This window comes from Pleurodeles waltl, chromosome 6 (genome assembly GCF_031143425.1).
Source record: "Pleurodeles waltl isolate 20211129_DDA chromosome 6, aPleWal1.hap1.20221129, whole genome shotgun sequence".
In the NCBI taxonomy this organism is placed as follows: domain Eukaryota; kingdom Metazoa; phylum Chordata; class Amphibia; order Caudata; family Salamandridae; genus Pleurodeles; species Pleurodeles waltl.
This window is the reverse complement of record NC_090445.1, coordinates 343,422,771-343,441,937: the sequence shown is the minus strand read 5'-3', so window position 1 is coordinate 343,441,937 and position 19,167 is coordinate 343,422,771. Positions and strand designations below refer to the sequence as shown.

At 49.0% G+C, this 19,167-nt stretch overlaps 1 protein-coding gene across 2 annotated transcripts in view; it reads right to left on the bottom strand.

Annotated features, from left to right (window-relative positions):
• The window catches only part of RBM23 (RNA binding motif protein 23), a 454,647-nt gene that overhangs the window by 25,071 nt on the left and 410,409 nt on the right, over positions 1-19,167 (bottom strand). For both annotated transcript variants that reach the window (XM_069238236.1, XM_069238237.1), the window contains exon 13: positions 5,191-5,275. In XM_069238236.1, the coding sequence (XP_069094337.1) occupies positions 5,191-5,275 (85 nt within the window). The remainder of the gene's footprint in view (positions 1-5,190; positions 5,276-19,167) is intronic.

Here is a 19,167-nt window from a genome sequence, read left to right as displayed (position 1 = left end):
ATAGAAGCGAGATGTATGTTTGGCGGTCTATCAACACCAGATCTAGAAGGTGACCCTGTGCATGTGACCATTGTGATGCTAGGCACTGTTGTAAGGGCCTCATGTGCAGTCTTGCGTTTGGGACAATGGCTATGCATGAGGACATCATGCCTAGGAGTTTTAAAACCACTTTTGCCTGTATTTTTAGTGTTGGATACATGGCCTGTATGACCTTGTGAACATTTTGAACCCTTTGTGGACTCGGAGTGGCTAATCCTTTTGTTGTGTTGATTACCGCTCCTAAGTAGTGCTGTATTTTGCACGGCACAATGTGTGATTTTTTGTAGTTGAGGGAGAACCCGAGTTTGTAGAGGGTTTGTATGAAATACTCTGTGTGTTGTGAACACTTTGTTAGCGAGTTGGTCTTGATTAGCCAATCGTCTAGATACGGGAATACGTGTATTTGCTGCCTTCTGATGTGTGCGGCTACTACTGCTAGGCATTTGGTAAATACTCTTGGTGTGGTCGTTATACCGAACGGTAAGACTTTGAATTGATAGTGTATTCCCTTGAATACAAACCTTCGGTATTTCCTGTGCGAAGGGTGTATCGGTATGTGGAAATACGCGTCTTTGAGATCTAAGGTTGTCATGTAATCTTGTTGCTTTAGCAGTGGTAACACCTCCTGTAGCGTGACCATGTGAAAGTGGTCTGATTTGATGTAGGTGTTTAGTATTCAGAGATCTAAGATTGGCCTCAGTGTTTTGTCCTTTTTGGGTATTAGAAAGTACAGTGAATAGACTCCTGTGTTTATTTCTGTACATGGTACCAGTTCTATTGCTTCTTTTTGCAGTAGTGCTTGAACTTCTATTTCTAGGAGGTCTAAATGCTGTTTTGACATTTTTTGTGTTTTTGGTGGGATATTTGGAGGGATCTGTAGAAATTCTATGCAATAACCATGTTGGATAATTGCTAAGACCCAAGTGTCTGTTGTTATATCCACCCACGATTGATAAAACTGACTTAGTCTTCCCCCCACTGGTGTTATGTGGAGGGGTTGAGTGACTTGTAAGTCACTGTTTGGTTGTTGGGGTTTTGGGGCTTTGAAATTTTCCCCGGTTTCTCAGGAATTGTCCCCCTCTGTACTGGCCCCGAAAACCTCCCCTTTGGTACTGTGCCTGGTAGGTAGACGGTGTTGATTGCGAGGTGCTGGCTTGTGTGGCCTGACCCCGAAACCCCCCTCTGAAGGTTGTTTTACGGAAGGTGCCGAAAGTGCCTCTGCTTTGCGGGGAGTAGAGCGCGCCCATGGCCTTGGCTGTGTCAGTGTCCTTTTTCAGCTTCTCAATCGCCGTGTCAACCTCTGGTCCGAACAATTGTTGTTCGTTGAACGGCATATTGAGTACTGCTTGCTGTATTTCTGGTTTAAAGCCAGACGTGCGTAACCATGCGTGCCTTCTGATGGTTACTGCAGTGTTTATTGTCCTTGCAGCTGTGTCCGCTGCATCCATAGAGGAGCGTATTTGGTTATTGGAGATGTTTTGTCCCTCCTCAACCACCTGTTTTGCCCGCTTTTGAAATTCTTTGGGTAGATGCTCGATGAGATGCTGCATCTCGTCCCAATGGGCTCTGTCATAACGCGCTAGGAGCGCCTGAGAGTTTGCGATGCGCCACTGGCTTGCAGCTTGTACAGCGACTCTTTTCCCAGCTGCGTCGAATTTTCGGCTTTCCTTATCCGGGGGTGGTGCATCGCCCGATGTGTGTGAATTGGCTCTTTTGCGAGCTGCTCCTACCACGACTGAGTCTGGTGGCAGTTGAGAGGTGATAAAAGCAGGGTCTGTGGGAGGTGCTTTATATTTTTTCTCTACCCTCGGAGTGATCGCTCTACTCTTGACAGGGTCTTTGAAGATTTGCTTCGCGTGCCTTAGCATTCCTGGAAGCATAGGCAGGCTTTGGTAGTTGCTATGGGTGGAGGAGAGGGTGTTAAAAAGGAAGTCATCCTCGACAGGTTCTGTGTGCAACGACACGTTGTGGAATTCTGCTGCCCTAGCTACCACCTGCGCATACGCTGTGCTGTCCTCAGGTGGTGAGGGCTTGGTAGGGTATGACTCTGGACTACTGTCTGACACTGGGGCGTCGTATAGGTCCCAAGCATCTTGGTCATCTTGGCTCATGGTGGTGTGAGCCGGTGAATGTGCCGGAGTTTGTGCCGGTGATATCTGAGTTACAGGTGGAGGAGAGGGTGGCGGAGTTGCTTTCTTTGCCACCTTTGCTTGTGGTGTTAGTTGTTCAGTTTGGAACTCTAGTCTCCTTTTTCTCCTGATTGGTGGAAGAGTGCTAATCTTCCCTGTTCCACTCTGGATGAAGATCCTCTTTTGTGTATGGTCTACATCAGTAGTCTGTAACTCCTCTTCAAACCTGTGTTTACGCATTTGAGAGGACAATGATTGTTCCTCTGAATATGAGCCGGTAGTGGGTTCGGTTGCTGGTTGTTTTGGCACCAAAACTGTGTCTTTTTTTGTTTTCGGCTCCGAGGCGAATCTCTTCTTTTTCGGAGTCGAGCCTTCTCGGCGTCGATCATCCTCGGTGCCGCTGTCTCTGCGTCGAGCAGCGTCGGCTCCGCTTTCTCGGCGTCGATCTTTTTCGGCAACACTTTCTCGGTCCCGAGAATGTTGCGTGCCTGTGTCTCGACCCGAGTCGGACGTTCTGGGCACCAGTTCGGCCTTTTTCGGTGCCGATGGACGGTCACCTTTATGGGTTGAGCCATGGCCAGTTGGCAGTGGCGTCCCCTGGGCCTTGTCTGTTTTCTTGTGCTGTGTGCTTTTCGACGTCTTACTCAGTTTCATCGACGTCAAATTCATCCGAGTCCGATTCATGGATGGAGAAGGCTTCCTCCTCTTCTCCTTGTTCCTCGAACTCTCGGTGTTCTGTCGGCATGGACGCCATCTGTAATCTTCTGGCTCGACGGTCACGGAGCGTTTTTCGGGACCGGAACGCACGACAGGCCTCACAAGTTTCTTCTTTGTGCTCGGGTGACAGGCACAAGTTACAGACCAAATGTTGGTCCGTATATGGATATTTACTGTGGCATTTAGGACAGAATCGGAACGGGGTCCGTTCCATCGGTGTCGATGTTACACGCGGTCGGGCCGACCAGGCCCCGACGGGGGATCGAAATTACCCCGAAGGGCTACCGGAGCTCTTCACGATTCGGTGTCGATTCGGACTATCCCGAGCGAAACAATACCAATGTAGTTTTTCGAAGTTTTGACTATCTTTCCGTCCCGAAACCCGGAGCGAAAAGGAACACGTCCGAACCCGAGGGCGGAAAAAAAACAACCTAAGATGGAGCCGACACCCATGCGCAATGGAAGCAAAGAGGAGGAGTCCCTCGGTCTCGTGACTCAAAAGACTTCTTCGAAGAAAAATAACTTGTAACACTCCGACCCAACACCAGATGGCGGACTGTGGACAACATGTGTATCTGCAGCAACAGATGCCATCGAACCTAGAATTATCTAATTTTGCCACTATCAACCTCTAAGGGGAACCCTTGTACTCTGTGCACACTATCTCTTACTTTGAGATAGTATATACAGAGCCAACTTCCTACAGATGTCCTCTTCATTGAGGCTGCCCTCAATGTTCCCAGAGGAGCTAGACTCCCCTGTGGAAGATCCAGTGAGTTCTATCCTTGGAGAGACGGGTCTGTGGGCACTGGTCTCCCTAGTTAGAGAAGAGGTAGATGATCTCCCCCTTCCTCACCTAACATCTTCCCTGTCTGAGTGGAGTTCTTCCTCCTCAGCAGGATGGTCCCTGGTGTACTCTGCCAAGAGGTCCTGGAGCTTGACCTTGGTAGGGCTGAAGCCAGTTCTAATCTTTTTCAGCTTACAGAGGGTCCTTAACTCTGCCATCCCTAAATGGAGATAAGGAATGAGGTTGAGTTCCATCACTATTTCCTCTAAGCTGCTCATTATGCTACTAAAGTTGGGATTATTTTTTAGAGATTAAAAACTACTTCTAGTCACTAAATCCTAACTTTACAAAAACTTTTGAACTTAAAAAGAGATGCTAAAGGGACCTAACCAGGGCCCTAACAGGAAAAATTTTTGGAAAAATAGACATATTCAAAAATTACTTATCTAAAGGAACTTAATCGTGTGAGCTGAGTAGTCCAGCAAATGCAAAGTCGTAGACCCCACCGCTTATCCACCAATGTAGGAAGCTGGCTCTGTATATACTATATCAAAATGAGATAAAGTGTGCACAGAGTCTAGGAGTTCCCCTTGGGCTTCACAGAGGCAATAATAGATCATACTAATGCTCTATTTGTGGTAGTGCGGTTGAGCAGTTAGGCTTATCAGAGGGCAGGGTTAAGCATTTGTTGTATACACACCAGCAATAAGAGAACACACAAAATGATTAAACTCCAGACCAATAGGTTTTTATATAGAAAAATATTTTTGTGTTAATTTATTTCTAGAACCAGAAGATTCAGTTTGCAGGTAAGTACATTAAATGAAAGGTAGTTTGCATATATATCATCAGAACTTTAAATGGAATCGACAAAGTATACAGTTTTCTTGAAAATGGCAAAAAGCAATTCTAAAAGTAGACAATGTAATTTTCAACAGTTCCTGGGGGAAGAAAATACTGTACAGTTTCATAGGCAAGTACTCGACTTACAGTTCCTATGTCCGGGTTTTAGGCAGACTCTGTGCACACTATCTCTCACTTTGAGACAGTATATACACAGCCAACTTCCTACATGCACCAAGTGTTGATTTTTGAAACTTAAAAGTATTTATGCTTGAAAAATTGCTTACCTGGTTACAAAGTTGCTGGGTTTGAAACATACATAAAAAGAAGTGTTATTTTTCTAATTTGTCCTCAGATTTATTCTTTGAGTGTGTTTCATTTATTGCCTTAGAGTACAACAAATACTTAGCACTACCCTCTGATAAGCCCATGTGCTCGCACACACTACCACAAAATAGAGCATTAGTCCTATCTACTTTTACCTCTGCAAACCGATTGGGGGATCCTCTGGACTCTATACAGGGTGTACTTCTTTTTAGTGCTCTGTATAGAGAGCCAGCTTCTACAACTACTCAGATCATTACAAACTCTCTAAAAGCATCTTTCCATCAGCTAGGAAGGCAGTACTCCATGTAGCTCAGAAATGTGTTTATCTAGCAAACAAACAATACTCACATGGTCTGAGACTGGAAGATGTTTGAGAGCTGTAGACACTGTGATGCCACGCCTGGGGAAGTGAGATTTAAGGCAGGATTTATAGCTGTGGAGGAGAGAATTAGAAAAGCAGCTGAGAAATGGGCAAACAGAATTAGACACTTAAAGACCCACACCACATCACATGGGATATACTTTTCTTAGAGAACCTTTCTTGACAAAATGGCATACATTATAACCCATTCCCATTAGATGATTGTGGTCTCCTGCGGTCAGTTGAATAGGGGGTGGTTGGGAACCAGCAAACGCCCTGTGTAGGAAAATGCCACTGTTGGCATGGTTACCCCCTAACTTTTTGCCTTTTGTTGATGTCAGCTTTGACTGGAAGTGTGCTGGGACCCTGCTAACCAGGCCCCAGCACCAGTGTTCTTTCCCAAAAACTATACCTTTGTTTCCACAATTGGCACAGCCGTGGCACACAGTTCAGTTCCTTGTAAATGGTACCCCTGATACTAAGGGCGCTGTGGCCAGGGAAGGTCTCTAAGGGCTGCAGCATGTATTATGCCACCTTGGGGAGCCCTCACTCAGCACACGCACACTGTCTCACAGCTTGTGTGCTGGTGGGGAGAAAAGAAAGTCAACATGGCACTCCCCTCAGAGTGCCATGCCCAAAACCGACTGCCTGTGGCATAGGTAAGTCACCCCCTAGCAGGCCTTACAGCCCTAAGGCAGGGTGCACTATACCACAGATGAGGGCATAGCTGCAGGAGCACTATGCCCCTACAGTGTCTAAGTCAATTCTTAGACATTTTAAGTGCAGGGTAGCCATACTGAGTATATGGTCTGGGAGTTTGTCAAAAACAAACTCAACAGTTCCATAATGGCTACACTGAATACTGGAAAGTTTGGTATCAAACTTCTCAGTACAATAAACCCACACTGATGCCAGTGTGGGATTTATTAAAAAATGCACACAGAGGGCATCTTAGAGATGCCCCCTGTATGTTAGCCTAACTACTAGTGCTAGGGTGACCGGTCTCTGCCAGCCTGCCACATCCAGACGGGTTTGGACCACATGGGGCGAGTGCCTTTGTGCACTCTGTGACCAGGAAAAAAGCCTGTCCTGGGTGGAGGTGCTTCATACCTCCCCCTGCAGGAACTGTAACACCTGGCGAGAGAGCCTCAAAGGCTCAAGCCTGGTGTTACACTGCCCCAGGGCACTCCAGCTAGTGGAGATGCCCGCCCCCGGACACAGCCCCCACTTTTGGCAGCAAGACCGGGGAGATTATGGGAAAAACAAGGAAGAGTGACCCCCCCCCCCCCCCAGCCATATCCACCCCTAAGGTGACCAGGGCTGAAGTGACCCCCTCCTTAGAAAATTCTCCATCTTGCTTTGGAGGATTTAGCTCAATAGGCATAGGAATGTGCTCCCCTCCCCAAAGGGAGGGAGCACAAGGAGGGTGTAGCCACCCTCAAGGACAGTAGCCATTGGCTACTGCCATGCAACCCTAACACACCTCGAAAGTCAGTATTTAGGGGCGACCATGAACCCTGGAAAGCAGATTCCCGACAACCTCACAAGAAAAAGAAGGACTGCTGAGCTGACAACCCCACAGAGAAGAAAAGGAGACAACAACTGACTTGGCCCCAGGCCTACTGGCCTGTCATCTGTTCCAAAAACCTGCAAGAAGAAAAGCAACACGTTCTACAGGACCAGCGACCCCTGAAAAGCCTCCAGGGGACTGCCTGCATTACCGAGGATCAAGAACTCCTGTGGGCAGCGGCTCTGCTCAACCAGAAGAAAAGACATCCATCTTTAAAGGGGCTCCCACCTCACTCCAGAAGTGTGAGTCCCAACTACTCTGCACCCGACGCCCTTGGCCTGTGTCCAGAGAAACCAACAACCCAGAGAGGACCCCCAGGCAATTCTGACCAAGTGTCCACCCTGGGCTGACATCTCACGACCCCCACGATGACGCTGGCACAGGGAATCCAGAGGACCACCCTGTACCCCCCCCCCCACCAAACCCATCCACCCCCCCCCTCCCCCCACCCCAACTAACTGGGACGAAGATTTGACACCTGGAAAAGCACTGCACCCACAGCCCGAGGATCAGGAGAGATCGACCACCAGTGCAGAAACGACCAGCAGGCGACCCTCACCAGTGCCCACTCAGTGGCTGGCCCGACAAGCCCCCCTGTGCCCTACCTGCAGCGTCTGAGTGACCCCCGGGTCCCTCCATTAATTCTTATACAAAATCAGACGCCCTGTTTGCCCACTGCACCCAGCTGCCCCTGTGGGTGCGTGTTGTGTGCCTACTTGGGCCCCCCCCGGTACTCTACAAAACCCCTCTGGTCAGCCCACCGACAACGTGGGTACTTACCTACTAGCAGTCCGGAACCGGAGTAACCCAGTCTCCACGGGCACCCATGTTTATTACTAAACAAAGTACCTTTCATTTAATGTACTTACTTGCTAAATTAATCTTGTGGTTCTAGTAATAAATTAAATTAAGTGAATAATATTTTTTTATATAAAAACCTAATGGACTGGAGTTAAGTCATTGAGTGTGTGTTTTCACTTATTGCTTGTGTGTGTACAACAAATGCTTAACACTAGCCTCTTATACGCCTAGCTGCTCAACCACACTACCACAAATAGAGCATTGGTATTATATATTATTGCCACTACCAACCTGTAAGGGGAACTCCTGGACTCTGTGCACACTATATCTCATTTTGAGATAGTATATACAAAGCCAGTTTCCTACTCCCTGCCCATTAACCACTTGTGCTACAAAGGGAAACTTAGGTGAATGTATTTACTGCATTTACGTTCAAACACTCTTAGTCCTTAAACTCACCCCTTCACAATGCGGGGAACAGTCTCCTCTCTCCAACAGTTGACACAGCCTTAGCACTAAATCAAAGACTTAGGCAAGAGTTACCCTAACCTCTGTTTCCACATGCCCCCTTGGACTCATATGTTTCAGAATCAAAGTTGTTTTTTACTGTGGCAAGGCTGGCTTTCTCATAGAAAAAGCACTGGATTACATTATAACACTTTAGAAAGTATACCTTCAGTTTGAGAATGGCTAAAACCATGGTTCATGGACTCAAATTAATAGTAATTCAAAAAACTAAACTAATGGTAAAGTCAGATTTGAAATTACTACTTCTATAATGGCACTTTTAGAAAGTTGGCACTTTTCTACCTAAAGCCATCAACAGCACCTTCAGAAAAAGTCTCCAGTTGTCACTTTGCAGCTCGCTGGGAGGTGTAAATTGGTCTCTGGAAATGGGAAACAGAGGACCTTGACTGGGCGGAGGTATGATCTCCTTCTGACATGATGGCATTTGGGATGTGGTTGTCAACTAAACAAGCTTCAACGGGGCAACCCCGGTCACAGGCAGATGCAACCCACACCTAGTCCTAGTCCTGCCATTGTCTAAGTAGCCAGACTGGTACAAATGCCAGTGAGGGAGTGAAGATGATTGACATTTTGGGCAGAGAGATGCTCTATGGGATTGTTTAGTGCCAATCCCCCAGGAAGTAAGAGTGGGTAGGGTTACCTGTGGGAATCTTACTCTTATTGGACAGGGAGACTCCCCTCTCCCCACATACATTAGTGCCAGGCATAAAAGGAGCACCCTGGCAACCTACCTGAGAACACTGCTGGACATGTGGCAAAACAAAGGCCTGTATCTGATGAACCAAAGGACTGGAACTCAGAAGTGGGACTAAGCCTGCTGTTTTATCTGGAGAGATAAACTCCTGGGGTTGGACCTTCGCCCACTTGAACCCAGGCTAGCTTCCTGTTAAGGTCCAGGAACACACAAGCTGCAAGACGTCTGAAGCAGACAGCCCAACTGACAGTTCCAACTCGATTTGCACTGGACTTTGTTGGTGGCTCCTGGAAGATTGAGTTGTAACTAACCAAGTGGTTCCCAAAAGTCCTGGGCCCTTGGCTGATGCTAGAGTGTACATACTCTCTTGCTTAACTCTGCAACAGAGGTCACATTCGACATTCTGGTCTGCCCTGCTGAAAGCAGCTCTACTTCCACAAAAGTCTAAGTACCAACTGTAGGAAAATGCCACTGTTGGCATGGTTACCCCCCCCAACCCCACACACACACACACACACACTTTTTGCCTAGTGTTGATGCCAGCTTTGATTGGAAGTTTGCTGGGACCCTGCTAACCCGGCCCCAGCACCAGTGTTCTTTCCTAAAACTGTACATTTGTTTCCACAATTGGCACACATTTAAGTCCCTTGTAAAAGGAACCCCTGGTACCAAGGGCCCTGTGGCCAGGAAAGGTCCCTAAGGGCTGCAGCATGTATTATGCCACCCTAAGGGACCCCTCACCCAGTACATGCACACTGCCAGGCAGCTTGTGTGTGCTGGTGGGGAGAAAAGAAAGTCGACATGGCACTCCCCTCAGGGTGCCCTGTCCCTAACAAACACTGCCTGTGACATAGATAAGTCACCTCTCTAGCAGGCCTTACAGCCCTAAGGCAGGGTGCACTATGAGCAGTATGCCCCTACAGTGAGTAAGCCAATTCTTAGACATTGTAAGTGCAGGGTAGCCATATTGAGTATATGGTCTGGGAGTCTGTCATTACGAACTCCACAGCACCATAATGGCTACACTGAATACTAAGAAGTCTGGTATCAAACTTCTCAGCACAATAAACCCACACTGATGCCAATGTGGGATTTATTGAAAAATGCACACAGAGGGCATCTTAGAGATGCCCCCTGAAAACATACCCAACTCCAGTGTGGGCTGACTAGTTTTTGCCAGCCTGCCACACACCAGACATGTTGCTGGCCACATGGGGAGAGTGCCTTTGTCACTCTGTGGCCAGGAACAAAGCCTGTACTGTGTGGAGGTGCTTCTCACCTCCCCCTGCAGGAACTGTAACACCTGGCGGTGAGCCTCAAAGGCTCACCCCCTTTGTTACAGCGTGTAGGAAGTTGGCTCTGTATGTGCTATTTCAAAGTAAGGAATAGCATGCACAGAGTCCAAGGGTTCCCCTTAGAGGTAAGATAGTGGCAAAAAGAGATAATACTAATGCTCTATTTTGTGGTAGTGTGGTCGAGCAATAGGCTTATCCAAGGAGTAGTGTTAAGCATTTGTTGTACATACACATAGACAATAAATGAGGTACACACACTCAGAGACAAATCCAGCCAATAGGTTTTTGTATAGAAATATATCTTTTCTTAGTTTATTTTAAGAACCACAGGTTCAAATTCTACATGTAATATCTCATTCGAAAGGTATTGCAGGTAAGTACTTTAGGAACTTCAAATCATCAAAATTGCATGTATACTTTTCAAGTTATTCACAAATAGCTGTTTTAAAAGTGGACACTTAGTGCAATTTTCACAGTTCCTAGGGGAGGTAAGTATTTGTTAGGTTAACCAGGTAAGTAAGACACTTACAGGGCTTAGTTCTTGGTCCAAGGTAGCCCACCGTTGGGGGTTCCGAGCAACCCCAAAGTCACCACACCAGCAGCTCAGGGTCGGTCAGGTGCAGAGTTCAAAGTGGTGCCCAAAACACATAGGCTAGAATGGAGAGAAGGGGGTGCCCCGGTTCCGGTCTGCTTGCAGGTAAGTACCCGCGTCTTCGGAGGGCAGACCAGGGGGGTTTTGTAGGGCACCGGGGGGGACACAAGCCCACACAGAAATTTCACCCTCAGCGGCGCGGGGGCGGCCGGGTGCAGTGTAGAAACAAGCGTCGGGTTCGCAATGTTAGTCTATGAGAGATCTCGGGATCTCTTCAGCGCTGCAGGCAGGCAAGGGGGGGATTCCTCGGGGAAACCTCCACTTGGGCAAGGGAGAGGGACTCCTGGGGGTCACTTCTCCAGTGAAAGTCCGGTCCTTCAGGTCCTGGGGGCTGCGGGTGCAGGGTCTCTCCCAGGCGTCGGGACTTTAGGTTCAAAGAGTCGCGGTCAGGGGAAGCCTCGGGATTCCCTCTGCAGGCGGCGCTGTGGGGGCTCAGGGGGGACAGGTTTTGGTACTTACAGTATCAGAGTAGTCCTGGGGTCCCTCCTGAGGTGTCGGTTCTCCCCCAGCCGAGTCGGGGTCGCCGGGTGCAGTGTTGCAAGTCTCACGCTTCTTGCGGGGAGCTTGCAGGGTTCTTTAAAGCTGCTGGAAACAAAGTTGCAGCTTTTCTTGGAGCAGGTCCGCTGTCCTCGGGAGTTTCTTGTCTTTTCGAAGCAGGGGCAGTCCTCAGAGGATGTCGAGGTCGCTGGTCCCTTTGGAAGGCGTCGCTGGAGCAGGATCTTTGGAAGGCAGGAGACAGGCCGGTGAGTTTCTGGAGCCAAGGCAGTTGTCGTCTTCTGGTCTTCCGCTGCAGGGGTTTTCAGCTAGGCAGTCCTTCTTCTTGTAGTTGCAGGAATCTAATTTTCTAGGGTTCAGGGTAGCCCTTAAATACTAAATTTAAGGGCGTGTTTAGGTCTGGGGGGTTAGTAGCCAATGGCTACTAGCCCTGAGGGTGGGTACACCCTCTTTGTGCCTCCTCCCAAGGGGAGGGGGTCACAATCCTAACCCTATTGGGGGAATCCTCCATCTGCAAGATGGAGGATTTCTAAAAGTTAGAGTCACTTCAGCTCAGGACACCTTAGGGGCTGTCCTGACTGGCCAGTGACTCCTCCTTGTTTTTCTCATTATTTTCTCCGGCCTTGCCGCCAAAAGTGGGGCCTGGCCGGAGGGGGCGGGCAACTCCACTAGCTGGAGTGTCCTGCTGGGTTGGCACAAAGGAGGTGAGCCTTTGAGGCTCACCGCCAGGTGTGACAATTCCTGCCTGGGGGAGGTGTTAGCATCTCCACCCAGTGCAGGCTTTGTTACTGGCCTCAGAGTGACAAAGGCACTCTCCCCATGGGGCCAGCAACATGTCTCGGTTTGTGGCAGGCTGCTAAAACTAGTCAGCCTACACAGATAGTCGGTTAAGTTTCAGGGGGCACCTCTAAGGTGCCCTCTGGGGTGTATTTTACAATAAAATGTACACTGGCATCAGTGTGCATTTATTGTGCTGAGAAGTTTGATACCAAACTTCCCAGTTTTCAGTGTAGCCATTATGGTGCTGTGGAGTTCGTGTTTGACAGGCTCCCAGACCATATACTCTTATGGCTACCCTGCACTTACAATGTCTAAGGTTTTGTTTAGACACTGTAGGGGTACCATGCTCATGCACTGGTACCCTCACCTATGGTATAGTGCACCCTGCCTTAGGGCTGTAAGGCCTGCTAGAGGGGTGTCTTACCTATACTGCATAGGCAGTGAGAGGCTGGCATGGCACCCTGAGGGGAGTGCCATGTCGACTTACTCATTTTGTTCTCACTAGCACACACAGGCTTGTAAGCAGTGTGTCTGTGCTGAGTGAGGGGTCTCTAGGGTGGCATAAGACATGCTGCAGCCCTTAGAGACCTTCCTTGGCATCAGGGCCCTTGGTACTAGAAGTACCAGTTACAAGGGACTTATCTGAATGCCAGGGTGTGCCAATTGTGGATACAATGGTACATTTTAGGTGAAGGAACACTGGTGCTGGGGCCTGGTTAGCAGGGTCCCAGCACTCTTCTCAGTCAAGTCAGCATCAGTATCAGGCAAAAAGTGGGGGGTAACTGCAACAGGGAGCCATTTCTTTACACAAGCCCCCCCCAGCCCACAGGCCAGGAGACTCAGCCCAAGCTGGGAGAGTCTTCCTAGTCTGTCAGGCGAGGAAGAGTAGGAGAAATAGGCTGGTTAGTTGCAGGGCCTACTCTGCCTTACATCCTTCTGTTCAGGTCATTCCCTTTGGGGAACTGACCTACTTCCACAGTGATAGGACCTAGTCTGAATTGCCTCTTGTCTGCCTCTTCAATGTCTCCACCCATTCTTTCTATCTTGGTCTTAGAGGTATCCACCTCTGCTAACCTTATCTTGGCCAGGGTTACCCCTAGCTTACCCAGAGAGGTTACCCAGAGCTGGAGTAACCCCACCATGACCAATAGGGTCAGGGGGCCTAACTTGCTATTTGGCATGGGGTCAGACCACCATGCTAAGGATAGTGCAGCCATAAAGGCTAACACCCAGCAGAGGCCACTGACAGCTGTCAGTGCCCAGAACCACACCTTTAGCTCTTCACCTAAAAGGGAAGGGGCTAAGTTACAGGCTTCTTTGGGTTCAGGTTGCCTGTCTGCTGTATTGGAGTGGGGGGTTACCACATCTTGTAGTAAACACCCTTCTTCCACTCTTTCTTCTGTTAGCTGAGGAGCCACCCACTCAGGTTTAACAGTTGCCTGACTAGCCAGGACTTCTTGTGGGTCAGGTTGGACTTTATCAGAGCCACTTTTGGAGTTCTCCCCTACTGGAGCAGAATCTCCTTGGCTTGCTGTAACCTTGGCTAAAGGTTGTCCACCCTTCCTACTCTGTTTTCTTTTCTTCTTCTTCTGGGGCCTGCTTGCATTTACTGCAGAGGCAGGACTTCCAGAATCCTTGGGAGAGGACTGGCACTGGACCAGTTCCTCTCTTGAGCTCTGACTAACCTCTGGGTAGTCATTTCCAAGGAGACAATCAAGGGGGAGGTCCGTACTGACTACTACCCTTCTCCAGCTAAGAGTGCCACCCACTTCTATGGGCACTAAAGCCACAGGCCTCTTAGTGACCCTGTCTAGGCTAACTCTTACCCTGGCAGTCTCACCTGGGATGTACTGGTTTGAGAGCACCAGCCTGTCATGCACAATAGTGTGACTGGCACAAGTGTCTCTCAGGGCAGTGGTTGGGATTCCATTCACCAGTAGGTGGTGGAAGTGTCTACTTCCCTCTGGAATCTCCAACTCACCTGTTGGGCCCTGTTTCCAGTTGAAGGCTAGGAAGACCTCCTCATCTGAGGAGTCATCTCCCATGGCTACACTGGTTACCCCAGGAATTTTGTTCTGGGGTTTGTTTTTGGGACAAGAAGTGTCCTTGGTGTGGTGCCCAGACTGTTTACAGTTGTGGCACCATGCCTTAGTGGCATCCCAGTTCTTACCCTGGTACCCACCTTTGTTTTGGGTTGTGTCCTGGGGCCCACCCACCGGTTCTGGTTTTTGGGGGCCTACAGAGGACTCTTTCTCTTTGTTTCTAGTGTTACCCACTTTCTCCGGGGGAGTTTTTGTAACCCCTTTCTTTTGGTCACCCCCAGTGGAAGTTTTGGTTACCCTAGTCTTGACCCAGTGGTCTGCCTTCTTTCCCAATTCTTGGGGAGAAATTGGACCTAGGTCTACCAGATACTGATGCAACTTTTCATTGAAGCAGTTACTTAAAATGTGTTCTTTCATAAACAAATTATAAAGCCCAACATAGTCACACACTTCATTTCCAGTTAACCAACCATCTAGTGTTTTTACTGAGTAGTCTACAAAATCAACCCAGGTCTGGCTCGAAGATTTTTGAGCCCCCCTGAATCTAATTCTATACTCCTCAGTGGAGAATCCAAAGCCCTCAATCAGGGTACCCTTCATGAGGTCATAGGATTCTGCATCTTTTCCAGAGAGTGTGAGGAGTCTATCCCTACACTTTCCAGTGAACATTTCCCAAAGGAGAGCACCCCAGTGAGATCTGTTCACTTTTCTGGTTACACAAGCCCTCTCAAAAGCTGTGAACCATTTGGTGATGTCATCACCATCTTCATATTTTGTTACAATCCCTTTGGGGATTTTTAGGATGTCAGGAGAATCTCTGACCCTATTTAAGTTGCTGCCACCATTGATGGGACCTAGGCCCATCTCTTTTCTTTCCCTTTCTATGGCTAGGAGCTGCTTTTCTAAAGCCAATCTTTTGACCATCCTGGCTAACAGGGGGTCATCCTCACTGAGAGCATCCTCAGTGATTTCAGAAATGCTGGACCCTCCTGTGAGGGAAGCAACATTTCTGACTATCATTTTTGGAGACAGGGCTTGAGAGGCCCTGGTCTCCCTATTTAGGACTGGAAGGGGGGAATTGCCCTCCAAGTCACTAATTTCTTCCTCTGTGAAGTCATCCTCAGAGGGGTTGGCTTTTTCAAACTCTGCCAACAGCTCCTGGAGCTGAATTTTGGTAGGTCTGGAGCCAATGGTTATTTTCTTTATATTACAGAGAGACCTTAGCTCCCTCATCTTAAGATGGAGGTAAGGTGTGGTGTCGAGTTCCACCACATTCATCTCTGTATCAGACATTATTTTGCTAAAAGTTGGAAGACTTTTTAAAGAATCTAAAACTGTTTCTAGAATCTAATTTCAAACCTTTAACAAACTTTTAAACTCTAAAAGACAATGCTAAACAGGGACTTAACACACAAGGCCCTAGCAGGACTTTTAAGAATTTAGAAAAATTTCAAATTGCAAAAATGAATTTCTAATGACAATTTTGGAATTTGTCGTGTGATCAGGTATTGGCTGAGTAGTCCAGCAAATGCAAAGTCTTGTACCCCACCGCTGATCCACCAATGTAGGAAGTTGGCTCTGTATGTGCTATTTCAAAGTAAGGAATAGCATGCACAGAGTCCAAGGGTTCCCCTTAGAGGTAAGATAGTGGCAAAAAGAGATAATACTAATGCTCTATTTTGTGGTAGTGTGGTCGAGCAATAGGCTTATCCAAGGAGTAGTGTTAAGCATTTGTTGTACATACACATAGACAATAAATGAGGTACACACACTCAGAGACAAATCCAGCCAATAGGTTTTTGTATAGAAATATATCTTTTCTTAGTTTATTTTAAGAACCACAGGTTCAAATTCTACATGTAATATCTCATTCGAAAGGTATTGCAGGTAAGTACTTTAGGAACTTCAAATCATCAAAATTGCATGTATACTTTTCAAGTTATTCACAAATAGCTGTTTTAAAAGTGGACACTTAGTGCAATTTTCACAGTTCCTAGGGGAGGTAAGTATTTGTTAGGTTAACCAGGTAAGTAAGACACTTACAGGGCTTAGTTCTTGGTCCAAGGTAGCCCACCGTTGGGGGTTCCGAGCAACCCCAAAGTCACCACACCAGCAGCTCAGGGTCGGTCAGGTGCAGAGTTCAAAGTGGTGCCCAAAACACATAGGCTAGAATGGAGAGAAGGGGGTGCCCCGGTTCCGGTCTGCTTGCAGGTAAGTACCCGCGTCTTCGGAGGGCAGACCAGGGGGGTTTTGTAGGGCACCGGGGGGGACACAAGCCCTCACAGAAATTTCACCCTCAGCGGCGCGGGGGCGGCCGGGTGCAGTGTAGAAACAAGCGTCGGGTTCGCAATGTTAGTCTATGAGAGATCTCGGGATCTCTTCAGCGCTGCAGGCAGGCAAGGGGGGGATTCCTCGGGGAAACCTCCACTTGGGCAAGGGAGAGGGACTCCTGGGGGTCACTTCTCCAGTGAAAGTCCGGTCCTTCAGGTCCTGGGGGCTGCGGGTGCAGGGTCTCTCCCAGGCGTCGGGACTTTAGGTTCAAAGAGTCGCGGTCAGGGGAAGCCTCGGGATTCCCTCTGCAGGCGGCGCTGTGGGGGCTCAGGGGGGACAGGTTTTGGTACTCACAGTATCAGAGTAGTCCTGGGGTCCCTCCTGAGGTGTCGGTTCTCCCCCAGCCGAGTCGGGGTCGCCGGGTGCAGTGTTGCAAGTCTCACGCTTCTTGCGGGGAGCTTGGAGGGTTCTTTAAAGCTGCTGGACACAAAGTTGCAGCTTTTCTTGGAGCAGGTCCGCTGTCCTCGGGAGTTTCTTGTCTTTTCGAAGCAGGGGCAGTCCTCAGAGGATGTCGAGGTCGCTGGTCCCTTTGGAAGGCGTCGCTGGAGCAGGATCTTTGGAAGGGAGGAGACAGGCCGGTGAGTTTCTGGAGCCAAGGCAGTTGTCGTCTTCTGGTCTTCCGCTGCAGGGGTTTTCAGCTAGGCAGTCCTTCTTCTTGTAGTTGCAGGAATCTAATTTTCTAGGGTTCAGGGTAGCCCTTAAATACTAAATTTAAGGGCGTGTTTAGGTCTGGGGGGTTAGTAGCCAATGGCTACTAGCCCTGAGGGTGGGTACACCCTCTTTGTGCCTCCTCCCAAGGGGAGGGGGTCACAATCCTAACCCTATTGGGGGAATCCTCCATCTGCAAGATGGAGGATTTCTAAAAGTTAGAGTCACTTCAGCTCAGGACACCTTAGGGGCTGTCCTGACTGGCCAGTGACTCCTCCTTGTTTTTCTCATTATTTTCTCCGGCCTTGCCGCCAAAAGTGGGGCCTGGCCGGAGGGGGCGGGCAACTCCACTAGCTGGAGTGTCCTGCTGGGTTGGCACAAAGGAGGTGAGCCTTTGAGGCTCACCGCCAGGTGTGACAATTCCTGCCTGGGGGAGGTGTTAGCATCTCCACCCAGTGCAGGCTTTGTTACTGGCCTCAGAGTGACAAAGGCACTCTCCCCATGGGGCCAGCAACATGTCTCGGTTTGTGGCAGGCTGCTAAAACTAGTCAGCCTACACAGATAGTCGGTTAAGTTTCAGGGGGCACCTCTAAGGTGCCCTCTGGGGTGTATTTTACAATAAAATGTACACTGGCATCAGTGTGCATTTATTGTGCTGAGAAGTTTGATACCAAACTTCCCAGTTTTCAGTGTAGCCATTATGGTGCTGTGGAGTTCGTGTTTGACAGGCTCCCAGACCATATACTCTTATGGCTACCCTGCACTTACAATGTCTAAGGTTTTGTTTAGACACTGTAGGGGTACCATGCTCATGCACTGGTACCCTCACCTATGGTATAGTGCACCCTGCCATAGGGCTGTAAGGCCTGCTAGAGGGGTGTCTTACCTATACTGCATAGGCAGTGAGAGGCTGGCATGGCACCCTGAGGGGAGTGCCATGTCGACTTACTCATTTTGTTCTCACTAGCACACACAGGCTTGTAAGCAGTGTGTCTGTGCTGAGTGAGGGGTCTCTAGGGTGGCATAAGACATGCTGCAGCCCTTAGAGACCTTCCTTGGCATCAGGGCCCTTGGTACTAGAAGTACCAGTTACAAGGGACTTATCTGAATGCCAGGGTGTGCCAATTGTGGATACAATGGTACATTTTAGGTGAAGGAACACTGGTGCTGGGGCCTGGTTAGCAGGGTCCCAGCACTCTTCTCTGTCAAGTCAGCATCAGTATCAGGCAAAAAGTGGGGGGTAACTGCAACAGGGAGTCATTTCTTTACACAGCGCCACAGGGCATCCCAGCTAGTGGAGATGCCCACCCCTCCGGCCACTGCCCCCCTTTTGGTGGCAAGGCTGGAGGAGATAATGAGAAAAACAAGGAGGAGTCACCCCCCAGTCAGGACAGCCCCTAAGGTATCCTGAGCTGAGGTGACTTACTTTTAGAAATCCTCCATCTCGTAGATGGAGGATTCCCCCAATAGGATTAGGGATATGCCCCCCTCCCCACAGGGAGGAGGCACAAAGAGGGTGTAGCCACCCTCAGGGCCAGTAGCCATTGGCTACTGCACTCCCAGACCTAAACACACCCCTAAATTGAGTATTTAGGGGCTCTCAGAACCGAGGAAGATAGATTCCTGCAACCTAAAGAAGACTAAAGACTGCTGACCTGAAGCCCTGCAGTGAAGACGGAGACGACAACTGATGTGGCCCCAGCCCCACCGGTGGTATAGTGCACCCTGCCTTAGGGCTGTAAGTCCTGCTAGAGGTGTGACTTATCTATGCCATAGGCAGTGTGAGGTTGGCATGTTACTCTGAGGGGAGTGCCATGTCGACGTAGTCATTTTCTCTCCACCAGCACACACAAGCTGGCAAGCAGTGTGCATGTGCTGAGCGAGGGGACCCCAGGGTGGCATAAGACATGCTGCAGCCCGTAGAGACCTTCCCTGGCATCAGGGCCCTTGGTACCAGTTACAAGGGACTTACCTGGGTGCCAGGGTTGTGCCAATTGTGGAGACAAATGTACAGTTTAGGGAAAGAACACTGGTGCTGGGGCCTGGTTAGCAGGGTCCCAGCACACTTTCAAATCATAACTTGGCATCAGCAAAGGCAAAAAGTCAGGGGGTAACCATGCCAAGGAGG